Genomic DNA, 13,523 nt, shown 5'->3' on the forward strand with positions numbered 1-13,523 from the left:
AGGAGGGAATTGTAAAATCATTTTTTAGGGAGAAGATTGCCCTGAAGCTCTGCAGGTTAGCCACTAGTTAGGAGAGTTCTTTTGCCCGCTGTAACAGGGGTCACCTGGAGGCAAGCCTCGCCTATACATATTATGTACCCTTTTAGCATTGACGTCCCACAAACGTAACAAATTAAAAACCTACCACTCACTGCAGACTTTTGAGGTACACTTTTTCTCAACATACCTCGAGAAATATGCACTGTAGAGGCATGATAATAGGGCCATGCTATAACAGCAGGATTTTTCGTGTATTTTTTCTGTCTAGGGGTCAGGCTCCCATAAATATATGAGTAATTATTCACTATTTTTCAATACAATTGCATGTTTTGCTGTATTCTCAATTGATATGTAAGCACATAAATCGTGCTAAAGCATATTATTATTGTCTCAGATTATCATTGTTTTTTCATCCTGAAGGAAATTTCCATCCCGAAAAACCACAATTTCGCCTTAAACAGTAATGGTATGGCAACGCTTCTAGCAAAACAACAAAGACTATAAAACTTCAAAATTCCCCAAATACGTCAAAAAATTTTTAGTGGAACTTCCTTTTTTATACCATGGTATTTTTGCCATGAAAAGCCTCACAGTGAAAATCCATCTGCCTTGCAAGAGTCGGCAAAAACATGTAAGTCCCGTCCCGCTAATTTGTAGGAAAACTTAAAAAAAGGAGCAGAACGCAAATTGGAAGATAAGCTCGACCTAAATATCATCGAGGTGAATCGCGCCAGATATTGTCACGCATATTAGCATCACTAAGCTATACCATCACTAAGGCGATGCTAAGGCCATGCTAAGCGATATTTACGTCAATAATCAAATCATGTATACACATATATAAGGCAGCCGAGAGATGTCACACACAGATGCATTTACTTATACGCCTATGTGTGCGCGAGAGACTGTAAACTACAAACATTCACATCAATAATTCAATCATTACGTCTACTCATATGTAGGTCCACGCAGCTGAGAAGCAAGGCACAACCATATGCAGACATCTCATTTGAGATGCTCCTAAATGTAGGCAATTATAATTGTGGAAGTGTCGCTCACACATGGGGTATGAGAGAAGCTATAAAATCGTGCAATTTTAGTTATAGCTGAGAAGTTTGGGAGCTCATGGACAATGCTAGTAGATTCTAGAAGATGCGAACGAGGAAACCAGAGGCCGCAGATGTAGAGGCGCTGGAATTCAGTTTGATTTGAGTTGTCAAGCAGTTACGACTAAGACGATATCTAGCGAGCAATAGCAGTATTATATTGAAAATCAGTTTTATTTAAGCTATCAGTTTGGTTATTAAGCTATTCGTTGCACAGTTTGAGTGTTATTGTGAAGTACTTTAATAAAGGCCATTTTGCATTATTACAACTTGGAGTTATTTATTCAACAGTTTAGTGATTCGAACTTAGCAGAGGATTGCAAATAAGAGGATTTGCAGCAAATTCGTTACAATATAGTTTTTTATCGATAAACTTAAATTACCTTCACAGCAGATAGTATTTTAGGCTCTATCGATGATGGCGATTGTGCACATTGGATGATAATATTGATAACAATCTAAATTGTCCGAACAAAGATTAATTTTGAAAGAATAGCACCATCACACTTTTCAAAATATCCACCATATTATTGTTCAACATAAAGATACATTATATAGAAATTTAATGCAATGAATTGCGCAAAGAACAAAAAAGACTAGGAAAGCTAGACGTCGAAAGCCTACAATCGTAATAGACTGCCAATGACTTTGCAACTCGATTGTCACACAAGTCAATGCGGCTGAATACAGGAGCAGTGGCAGCATATTTCTAAAGCACTTCGTACCGTTGCCGAGGAAAAAATTGGTTACCGGCGACTATGCAAAAACAACTCGTACAATGAAGAATGCCGCGTAGCAACCGAAGGAAAATACGCTGCCTGCAAGGCTACGTTAAAAGCGAGTGCAACAAGAAGAATGTGTGAACGCTACGGCGAGTTGAAAAGGGAAGTGAGACGCCTTTACTGGAAGGCAGAGACAGAAATGCGTGAGTGCAGACATAAGGTTTTTAGTCCGGAGAAAACTCCTGTAAGAAAGAAAACGACAACTTTGTAACCGATGTCCCAATAACTAAGATTATTAAGGCAACATTTCTTTGCTCCTCTAAATGGAGAAAATGAAAAAAAGCGCTCAGGGATGATGAACCCGATCGATTTGTCAACCTCATCTACCCGTGTCGAATACTGTTTCTTTAGCAGCCGAGGCTCTGGCGAACTCAAGATCCTCATGGAAGTAGGGCGGGTGGGGCGGGACGGCTTGAAGGTTCAATGTGATCATATTACAACGTTCTCGAGATGATCAGGCTTCTAACTTAATGGTGTTTGTTAACATAACGAACCGGATCAATATCCGAAAAAGGACCATCAACATCGATAACACTCCCCAAAACCTTCCGGGAGTGTAATATTGTAAGTAAGCTTAATTAAGTTCACTTTTGTTATAAATAATTAAAATATTGGCATTCGCTATTATTGTAGCCATGTTCTTCCATCGATAGTTTGCAACACCAACTACTTAGTTCATTGTGATTGAGGTGATGGATTGATACATAAGTATGTATGTATGTATGTACTTTTGAACAAAAAAAATATATACAAATATTCGTACGTTTGCATAGAGTTAGGATTCTTAGTTTCCTAAAGTGATTTAATTTACTTTCTCGGTTCTTCATCTAATGTTCTTTTTATACCCAGCTGGACTTGTACACCGGGTATTATAACTTTGACTGGATAACGGTTTGTTGTACAGGTATAAAGGAATCGAGATAGATATATACTTCTATATATCAAAATCATCAGTATCGAACAAAAATTTGATTGAGCCATGTCCGTCCGTCCGTCTGTCCGTTAACACGATAACTTGAGTAAATATTGAGATATCTTCACCAAATTTCGTACACGAGCTTATCTAGACCCAGAATAGATTGGTATTGACAACGGATGACGAAATCGGATGATAACCACGCCTACTTTTTATATATATAACATTTTGGAAGACACAAAAAACCTGATTATTTAGTAAATTATACATCTAGAATGTTGAAATTTGACGTGTGGACTGATATTGAGACTCTTGATAAAAATTTGAAAAAAAATTTTAAAATGTGCGTGGCACCGCCCACTTGTGATAAAATCAATTTTACAAATATTATTAATCATAAATGAAAAATCGTTAAACCTATCGTAACAAAATTCGGCAGAAAGGTTGCCTTTACTACAAGGAAAGCTTTTAAGAAAAATTAATGAAATCTGTTAAGGACCACGCCCACTTTTATATAAAAGATTTTTAAAAGGGTCGTGGAAGAGCTTTATATCAAAGGTATTTAATTTTCAAAGTGCATTTATAACAGTAAATAGGAAAAACTTCAAATTTAAAAAATGGGCGTGGCACCGCCCCTTTTATGACTAAGCAAATTTCTGTGTTTCGGGAGCCACAACTCAAAGAAAAATTAACGGATCGTAATAAAATTGGGTACACAAATTCTCCTTATAGCAGGAAATATTTCTAGAAAAAATAGACGAGATCGGTTAAATACCACACCCACTTTTATATAAAAGATTTTTAAAAGGGTCGTAGGCAAAAATAATAAGTTAAATCTTAGCGAAAAATAGTTTTGTACCAATCGTATTTTGTGCCGTTATAACAAGAAATTGGAAAAAAATTAAAATCTTGAAAAATGGGCGTGGCACTGCCCCTTTCTTACAATGCATTTCCCAACGTTTCTAGAGCCATAACTCGACGAAAAATTTGGTGCACATGTAAGCCTCTTAACAGGAAATATTTTCGGAAAAAATGGACTAAATCGGTTAAATCGTCTTCTTTTATTTAGAAGAATTTGTAAAAGTGCGTAGATGCAGGTAATAAGCTATTTCTAGTTAAAGTTGTTTTTTTGTAATAACGCTTTTTAGTACAATGGCCATTGTGAGTTTATGTTTATTGTTCTGTTATATCTTTATTTTAAAATAAACAGTAGGGAAATTCCCATATCTGAAGGAAAACGGCATTATTACCCGCTCAAGCTCATTGGTGTTAGCCTCTGTATCCTTTTTGCTTCTTTTAAATGAAAATTAGAACCATATGTATATGTATTATTGCGCAGCCTTGTAACACTATTAAGCACACAAAACAAACAACAACAACATTTCAAGTGTACAGCTGGGTATGTAATGCTCGGTTTCACCCGAACTTAGACTTTCTTACTTGTTATTCATAAATTTTTTTTTTCGAAAGCACAAAGAATCAAAAGAACAAAACGCACCAAAATCAAAAACTCATTCACTTATTCATTTGGAAACTCGGTTGGTTGAACAAGTTCAGGACAAAACGACCAAACTCTATGTTCGTATTAATTCATTTAAGTAAATGGAATGCCGAGTATGTTTAGCAGTATAATGGCCACCGTATTAATTTGCTTACACATATGTATATATGTTCATTGAAATTTTGTATAAAAATATGTACGCTTTAACATAGAAATATGTATGTATTGATGTGTATGTTGTTCTGTGACCCACTAACGCACTCGATTAACAAAAGACAAAATTGGCGATTAATATTAAGAAAATTAAAAATTGTTGAAAACAAAAACTGAGAAAAAACAAAAATATAAAAATGTTATTTTTTCTCTATTTCTTGCAAAAGTATTTCCAATATCTGTCCCTTAATCTGTTTGCTTGAATTATTAACTAAATGCTAACTATTTTCAATAAATCTAATTTGTATTGTTTTTTTTTTTTCAATTATTTTTAGAATGAAAAAAACGACACGGCACGACACGTAGTAGGGCAAATAGAAGTGCTGGTGATACATACATAACATACCCCTGACGGGAGGAACCCCGTCAACTTGTAGCCGTAAATTGGAGGCACGTCGTGAGAAGCGTATTGTATGCCAATTATTATCGTTCAAAACCGATTGGCCCGCGAGTAAATTCTAAAACAAGAAAAAAAAAACATGCAAATAAAAACATTCCATAAATTTTAGGTTTTTTTTGTAAGAAATACCACTCAAAAATCAATAGCTCACCTTCTCACGATCACTCAATCGTACACTGGCACGCACTCGTCCTGCCACCAAAGCAATTTCCAAACGATCTGGTGAATTCGATTCGGCACTTGTCAATAGTATGAGGCCAGTTGGACGTGACGTCTTGAAACGTATAATCAATTCTTCAGTTTGTGTTTTTGTGCCTTGTCCATTGCCCAACCAAACGGTCATATGTTGTGTACCATTGAATGCCAAAGTTGCCAGCTCTCGTCCACATGTTGGTCCCGCATAAAGTGTTGCTGTGCAATCACAAATCGGTCGATTCCAACCCTCAATGCAGGTGCCACCATTTAAACATGGATTTCCAGCGCATACGTTGGCTTGTACATGACAGGAAGGTTTCACCGATGCTAAAGGAGATTGAGTTATATAAGTGTCGTTATATTTCAGAATTTTCAAATGCTTCAATTGTATTATATATTTTCATTTTTCGCCGTTGACTCGAGTTGTTGGAACATTTCGTAGTTTAACGTGGACATTAAGCACAACAATGTTCCATATACTCAAGTTTAGATGCAAACATACTTTTGTGTACAGCAGATAATTAAAGTATCGTAGGCGGCCATACAAAAAAGTACCTTCCTCAAAAGATAGAGGGGGAATGCAAATTATTAATGCTTAGCTCAACGAGAGCCCTGAACGCAACTCCCACGCCTTGCATGCCATTCCGCTTATTCCACCTGGTGGTGAAGAATACAGCCTTAACAACTGCAACGTGACTCAATGCCTCGGGGCAGCATGAGTGCAGACCATGCGGGTATAACAGTACAGAGTCATCAAATATTTGGCGAATAGAATACCTAACTCCCTACCTGCGCTTCGATGGATCTCTTAGAGCCACAATGGAGGTGGATGGTTGGCGCAAGGGTGCCCAAATGGCAGACGAGGTGATACGTGTACACTGATGGCTCCAAAATAATGTAAGGAATAGTGTCTATGGTATACTGCGTTGATCCAGAAATCAACAAACCCTACAAGCAGCCAGTTCACGGTAGTGTTTTTCAGGCGGAAGCAATAGCCGTGACTACTTCGCGTCAACTTTTACATTGACAGGCCAGCAGACAAAAAGGCAAATGTGTTAGAGTGTAAATACCTGGAAAGAATCGGGATAGGTAGAAGCAAACATCGATATTGGGTCGCTGAGCATAGGGGGATAGAAAGAAATGAAAAAGCGGACGAGCCAACTAAACATTGCTTATCTCTCAAAGCTTGCGCCGTAGATATCCTAATCAGATTGGGTATGATTAAAAGAAGGTAAGAGCTGTACATTATAGACCATGTGCGGTGTGGAAAAGTGCCGAAGATCATATGCAGGTCCTTACACGAACTCTTATCATTGAAAAGAGGGAACTGTTGGCTCATGATGGGTATTCTGACGGAACACTGCCTTCTGTCGTCATATGCTTTTAAATTAGGCCTTGTCAGTGATAGCAAATGTAGCAAGTGCGAGTTGGATTAGGCTACGACTCCAGCTATCAGGAGCTGCAAAGCTATCAGATCTAGAAGCAGCAGGTAGCATAGGTCCTAGAAAGCTTCTAGTATTTGCCTAAATAACGGAGTTATTTTATAATATAGGTACTGGTTCCTGATAGGTTTTATTAGTTTGGTCGTTAAGCAAACTGCTGGTAACACTATGGACTCATTCAGTCTATGTGACGTCCTTACGGAGCGGCCAGTTCAAACTTACCGTGGTATGGTGGTAGCGTCCTCCGCCTACCAAAAACCGCAGACCCTGGGTTCAATACCCGGGTAAGGAAACATGTTTTTTGAATAAGAAAAAAGCTTTTCTAAGCGGGATCGTCCTCGGCAGTGATTTGGCAAGTACTCCGAGTGTATTTCCGCTATGGCAAGCTTCCCAGTAAAAACTCATCGGCTTCGCAGATGACGTCAAATTCGGCGTAAAAGATGTACGTCCCGTCTTGCCAATTTGTAGATAAAATTAAAAGGAACACGATGTAAATTGGAAGGGAAACTCAGCCTAAAATACACGTACATATGTATATGACATATATATGTAGAACAGGCAAATCATTTTATCATTTCCTATGTCCAAATTAAAGACTGCAGAAAAATCAGTTCACATTTCAAGGGTTTCCTTTGTCTATCGGTCGGACGTAAGTAAAGCTGATCTTCCAAATATATTTGAGTTTAAATTGGTAAGTGGTTTAATGGAGTAAGGAAATATCTGGCTTAATCATTTGCCTATTTTTACATAAATCGAGTTTCCATGAATATTCCACGTGAGGCTAATAAAATGTAAAAATAAAAAATTTATAAAAGAAATTGGGGTCAAACAAATTTTCAGAACAGAAAATGGCATAAATTTTATGAGTTCAGTTCGTGGTCATGGACCCTTTTCATTTGCGTGTTATAACCATAGCTAAATCACTTTCACTTTTGGACGGCCATAACCGTTTAGACGGTTAAGCGCCAATTAAGTAAGTAAGTAAATCACTTTCACATATTAGCATAAATAATTGGGGACCAATTAATTTATATGGCACAAACATTTATATATGTATGTATGTACATTAGGGTGGGTCGATTTGTATGGACGAAAGTTAACCGATATCGCGCCTTCGATTTTTCGATGTGATTTGGGCTCAGGAAATAAAGTTCCACTACGCATACCCAAAAAATAATTTTCGAGCCTGCGAAATTTCATTATTTTGCCTTTTTTCGAGTTTGATTTTTAAGGTTTTTTTCATGACCTACTAAACAAATCTTCATTTGATTGTAAAATTGTCATGTATACCCTGTCCGACCCAAAAATGTCCAAAAAAAACTGTTACCGCCAACGTTTTTAGCTGACATTTTTGGGTCGTATACCCTACATGAAAATTTTACAATCAAATGAAAATTTTTTTAGGAAAAAAGTCAAAAAAATGAAATTTCGCAGACTCGAAAATTATTTTTTTGGTTATGCATAGTGGAACTTTTTTCCTGAGTCCAAATCCTATCGAATAATCGATGGCGCGATATCGGTTAATATATCGACCCACCCTAATATAGTACATACAGATCCGACTTAATAAATACAACAATAACAAAAAGTTACCTGAGTCCTGCAAACGTGCGAATGCTGCAATATCAATCGCTTTACCACTAAGTACCAAGTCACGAAAACAACCGACAAAACCTTGACGCAAAGTTGCCGTCCAAATTGCAGGTGGCCAAGCAATATTATTATACGCTGGACCTGTGCCACCCACATACATATGTCCATCTAATTCCAATATTGTACCATCGCCCGGTGTACGAAACTCATTCCACACGCCATCGACGCTTACCTTTGTATCACGTCCGTTACGCCGCAATATTAAATCATGCCAATCACCATCATCCACACGACGCCGTGAGGCTCGCACCTTAGCCGCACCCGAACCCAAATCTAAATGTATATAAATATGCCCGTTCAATAGTTCAATGGCAAATAGAACGGCCTGTAAAAGGAGTGAATAAAACAATTGAATAGAATATTTTAGTTATTGTGCAATACAATGTTGGGATTGATGAGTGAACATTATTGTAGTCAAGATATAAGAAGTCCGGGAATTAATTCAAGTAAATTTCTTGTTGTATGCTGGCGTCAGAGATATGATACTGCGGTCCATAACAGACAGATTGATATTGTTTGATGTGTAAACATTCTTGCTCATGGTATGGAAGGATCCTGAAGGTGTAAGCGTAAGACTAGTATTTCTAAATGGTATAATCCGTCATATTGTGGAGAATTTTAGCACCACTAAGCTGTTAGTAAATAAAGGCACAACAACAAAGCAAGCTGCCACTCTCATGTACATGAATATAATCCATTTACCAACGTACATAAAAGGTGACGAAGAATAACTCACGCACACACATGTTGTCATCAGCCGAAGTTAGTTGCTCACACATACACATGGATATATAGCTCAATTACCAAGCAGATACAGCAGTTCTATAAGGCGAAGTGTCTAGACTTTAATTGAAATATGCGAATGAAGCAACGGAGAGTATAAAGGCAGCGCAAGCTGAGTAATCTGTAATCAGTTTTGATTTAAGCACGCTACTGGTTGTGAAATATAAGTGTTATTGTGAATTACTCTTAAAGTAGTCTAATAAAGACCATTTTGCATTATTGAATATTGGAATTATTTATTCAACAGTTTAGCGATTCCAACATTAGCAGAAGGTTTGGAATAAGCGCATTTCCCTAAATTCGTTACCATATAATAATTGTACTGTATGGAGTAACACCGATTGAGAGCGTGAGTGTAGTCACTACACTGTAGTGTAATGTTGGAACAATATGCGTATATGATCTTTTATCCGGGCTTCATATCCTTCCATTTTGAGAGGTTCCGGAAAATAGGTTTTTTAATTAAATTTCGCAATGCGCTAAATAGTTGTGCAGTACAGACTTCTTTTTTTTCGCCCAAGCAGACTACAGATTACTAGAGGCCTAATCAAATCAAACTCTGTTAGTTTATATCGAATACTGTCGCAGAACAGATGTTGTTCATTTTTGTTTTAATAAAGCAGTCCCCAATAGTGTTCCAAGTGACGCAGGATTAGGGAGCTTTGGGACGCTATATCTTAGTACTTGGAGCATGCATCTTGCTCTGGGCGAAATTCCAATACCTCAATTGTACTTCTTCTCTTAACACAGAAGCACTAAACGCTTTGCATTTTACCTTTTATTTACAAGAGTATAATAAAAAGTGAGGGACAGCTGCATCTTGCCTACTCTGAGTCTAGATATTCTAGGAACTTGTGCTAATGTCATAGTTCCTAGTACGCTTGTACTGAACCCGTTGGTGTATTTTTTATACGAGCTGGCTCGTACGATGTATGCTGTTGTTGTTGTATTAGCTATAAAGAAACTTCGCGCATATTTTATGGAGGTAATTGAAGTTGCTTCTTTGCCGAACATATATCCAGTTGGGTAACTAGGACCTTTGATGTATAGCCCAACTATCACGCGAACGTTTTGATATGTCTACAACGAGACTTCTAGGCCCTCCCCCCAACACACCTGCTCTGCTGTGAGAAACTTATGATCGCCATTCCCTATTCGCGTGATTGTAATATATTGTGACGAATATTAGCATCACTAATCTGCTACTAAATAAATGCACAACAACAATAAAGCAGCCACTCTAATGTAGAAGGCGACGAAGAGATATCTCATCCCACACACACACATGTAGTCATCAGCCGAAGCAGTTACTCACATATGCACACGGATATGGCAGTAGAAAACTTAAAGCCGGAGTCATTGGTGCCGTATGTCGTATCGCTGTATCCGTATCCCTAACGTAATCAGCTATTTATCGTTACGACGGAAACCAAAACCCAATTGGTTGGCTACGATACGGTTACGACCTTAGCGGCACCAATAATCGATTGCATTGATTCTCATAAGGTTGGTCGAATCAGCTGTTAAAAGGTTACCGATACGGTTACCGATAAAGCACCAATGTCTCCAGCTTAAACTACGACCCTGCAAAAATCGTGTGACCAAAAACGCACACAGCCACACGGCACGATCACATTAATAGGATCGAAACGGAAAATTTGGTCAAAAATCTCCTCTCGCCCATGCAAATGTGACTATGAATATGACTACTACAGTGACCGAGCACAATGACCGTAAATTACTAGTCAGATGACGTGGAGCGTTTTTGCAGGGGAATATACATGCATATAGATGGTAACCAAGCAGGAGATACAAAAGTTCTAGAAGGTGAAACTCTAGACCTTAGGAGAAATACGCGAACGAAGCAATAGCGAGTATAAAAGCAGCGCAAGCTGAGCAATCAGTTTAATTTAAACACCGTGGTGTGATGGTAGCGTGGTCCGCCTACCACACCGTATGCCCTGGGTTCGCACCCCGGGCAAAGCAACATCAAAATTTTAGAAATAAGGTTTTTAAATTAGAAGAAATTTTTTCTAAGCGGGATCGCCCCTCGGCAGTGTTTGGCAAGCGCTCCGGGTGTATTTCTGCCATGAAAAAGCTCTCAGTGAAAACTTATCTGCATTGCAGATGCCGTTCGGAGTCGGCATAAAACATGTAGGTCCCGCCCGGCCAATTTGTAGGGAAAATTAAGAGGAGCACGACGCAAATTGGAAGAGAAGCTCGGCCTTAGATCTCTTCGGAGGTTATCGCGCCTTACATTTATTTTTATTTATTAATTGTGAAGCGAAATATAATTGTGAAGTACCCCAAAGTAATCTAAATAAATACCAGTTTGCAATGCTGAACATTGGAGCGATTTATTCAACAGTTTAGCGATTCGGACGTTAGCAGAAGGTGCATAATAGTCGGAATTCCCCGAAATTCGTTACAATATGAACTGCCCTTGCTAGATATAGATCCGGTAAGTTTTTTTTTCACACTGAGGAACATAACCCTTCAACTCCTATTGGTGCATTCATAATTCATTAACGGTCATGAATAACAATCTCAGACTACATATATCTTCGTCTCCTACATTTACTTACATTTTTTGAACGTGGCTGTTTCGAACCAGTAGCCATAATTATCAATCCATTGGGTTCCTTGGTGCGGAATTTAAACGAAATAGAACTTTGTTTGCCAGTTTCCCATGGTGGTAGGATCTTCAACATGAAAGCAAGAAAATAAAATATTTAATATAATCGTGTAAGCATTTAATATTCACGCCAAAGATGTAAGTGTTGACCAACATAACTGTAGACCCCCTTTGCACTGTTGTTGTAGCGATAAAGACACTTCTCGAAGATTATGGGGAGTACTATCGATATTGATAGTCTTTCGCCAAATATAGATCCGTTACATACCGGTAACAAGCATTAAAGTACAAGCTTGACCAACTCGGGAACAATTTTCAATGATAACATTGAACTTTCTAGGTCATACCGCACCCACCTCCTAGCTCGATGAAGAACTTAGGGTCCCCATAGCATGCTAAAGAAATAAGTTTCGCCATGGGTAGATGAGTTTGACAATTGGGTTAAATAAGCTTAAAGTCGCGCTCGCAATCCCTTGAAAGGGTTGCGCTTTTTTATTTGACGTTTTGCTCTTGAAACACCATATTACACAGGGGCCGACATACATTTTGGTCTACACTCAACAATCCTGCTATGGCTGATGTATAAAACTCGATATATACCAAATGTGATTCGCGTGTAGTAAATGTAACCGGATCTTGTGGATCCCCGAGTGGACATTGATAATCCACATTACCAGCAACTTGAATTAATTTTGAGCCACTTTTGGCTAAATCGATTAGGTTCAGTAACAGTGTGTCAGCCGAGAATTCAACCTTGAAAAAAAAAAGATGAGTTTATAGAATATTATTGTTCAAAGTAATCTTAAATGAGATAAGTGCCAGTTTCTCAATATTTGGCTAACAAGAACGGAATTGACAGAAACATGCGGTTATCCATCAAATTATTTCTAATAAAGTACTTTAAATATCTTCAGACTTTACCAACCTTACGCAAACAGCCAACGAAATTATTATGAACTCGTGCACCAAGTAAAGCGCGTGGATTAACAGCGCCACCTACGTAAACACGCGATGATGAGAGCATTGTGAATTTGCCAGCTATATGTGAGTGATCGGTGTAAACATCATCCACAACAGTTACTAACTGTAATTACATAAAATGTATAGTTAAATAAAATTTTTTGTTAAAATAAGTGAAAACCAGACGTTCCATTTTCGGAGACGGAAGGAAGTTGAGGGTGCGGTAGAGGTAAATGTATTGCATAACCACATAGTTTTGCCAATAGATGCACATTTTTAAGCGCCTTGCAGACGCCTCCTAGCAGTTGTCCGTTGGTCTGTTCTTAGGAACTTTAGAAACCCTTTTGTAAAGCGACCCTTCCCCCCCCCCCCCCCCCTCCCTTTAGTGCGGTCGGCTAGAGACGATGGATCCTCAGTTTGGTAGCTCATTTGAGGCACAGGTTTTGGTTAAGCGCAACCTCCACGCTTCAACGTTAAATAGCAATAACAGCGGATGAGGCTTTGGAAATGCCTTACACAATTCTAATAAAATAAAACATCTAGACCATACTATAAGCTTAGCCGACTTTAAGTCTTTTTCTTACATCGCTCTTGATGTAGTGTTGTTCTTGTTGTAACTCATACAAAAAAACCTTACAAAAGCAATGCTGCTACAAGTATCTAACAACTCGCCAAAACGTATTGCACCGGTTTGATTCGATTGTTTCTATAGAGACGGCGCAGCGTGTTATGTCAGCAGTTAGGTATTCCACTGATGACGTGAATATTTTGTTAATTAAAACAATTTATTAGTGTTGCTTTCTGGCTGGAAAAATTCCTCGGTACCTCGGGCCGCAATAAGCTACTTTTACGGGGTGTGAGATGGAACCACTGGTGTTTGGTGTGACAAAGGCGTTAA

General features: G+C 38.3%; 1 protein-coding gene across 19 annotated transcripts in view; it reads right to left on the reverse strand.

Annotated features, from left to right (window-relative positions):
* Positions 1-13,523, reverse strand: part of Nrx-1 (Neurexin 1) — a 119,347-nt gene that overhangs the window by 76,281 nt on the left and 29,543 nt on the right. For 18 of the 19 annotated variants that reach the window (XR_010949063.1, XM_067762395.1, XM_067762394.1 and 15 more), the window contains 6 exons: positions 12,591-12,749; positions 12,266-12,418; positions 11,616-11,732; positions 8,188-8,572; positions 5,109-5,479; positions 4,895-5,015 (listed from right to left, as the gene is read on the reverse strand). Coding sequence is in view for 18 of the 19 variants with exons in the window: in XM_067762395.1 (XP_067618496.1) it covers positions 4,895-5,015; positions 5,109-5,479; positions 8,188-8,572; positions 11,616-11,732; positions 12,266-12,418; positions 12,591-12,749 (1,306 nt within the window). In the remaining variant the exon portion in view is untranslated. The remainder of the gene's footprint in view (positions 1-4,894; positions 5,016-5,108; positions 5,480-8,187; positions 8,573-11,615; positions 11,733-12,265; positions 12,419-12,590; positions 12,750-13,523) is intronic. The other variant, XM_067762407.1, reaches the window with a different exon arrangement.

Source organism: Eurosta solidaginis, chromosome 1, assembly GCF_040869045.1.
Source record: "Eurosta solidaginis isolate ZX-2024a chromosome 1, ASM4086904v1, whole genome shotgun sequence".
Taxonomy (NCBI): Eukaryota; Metazoa; Arthropoda; class Insecta; order Diptera; family Tephritidae; genus Eurosta; species Eurosta solidaginis.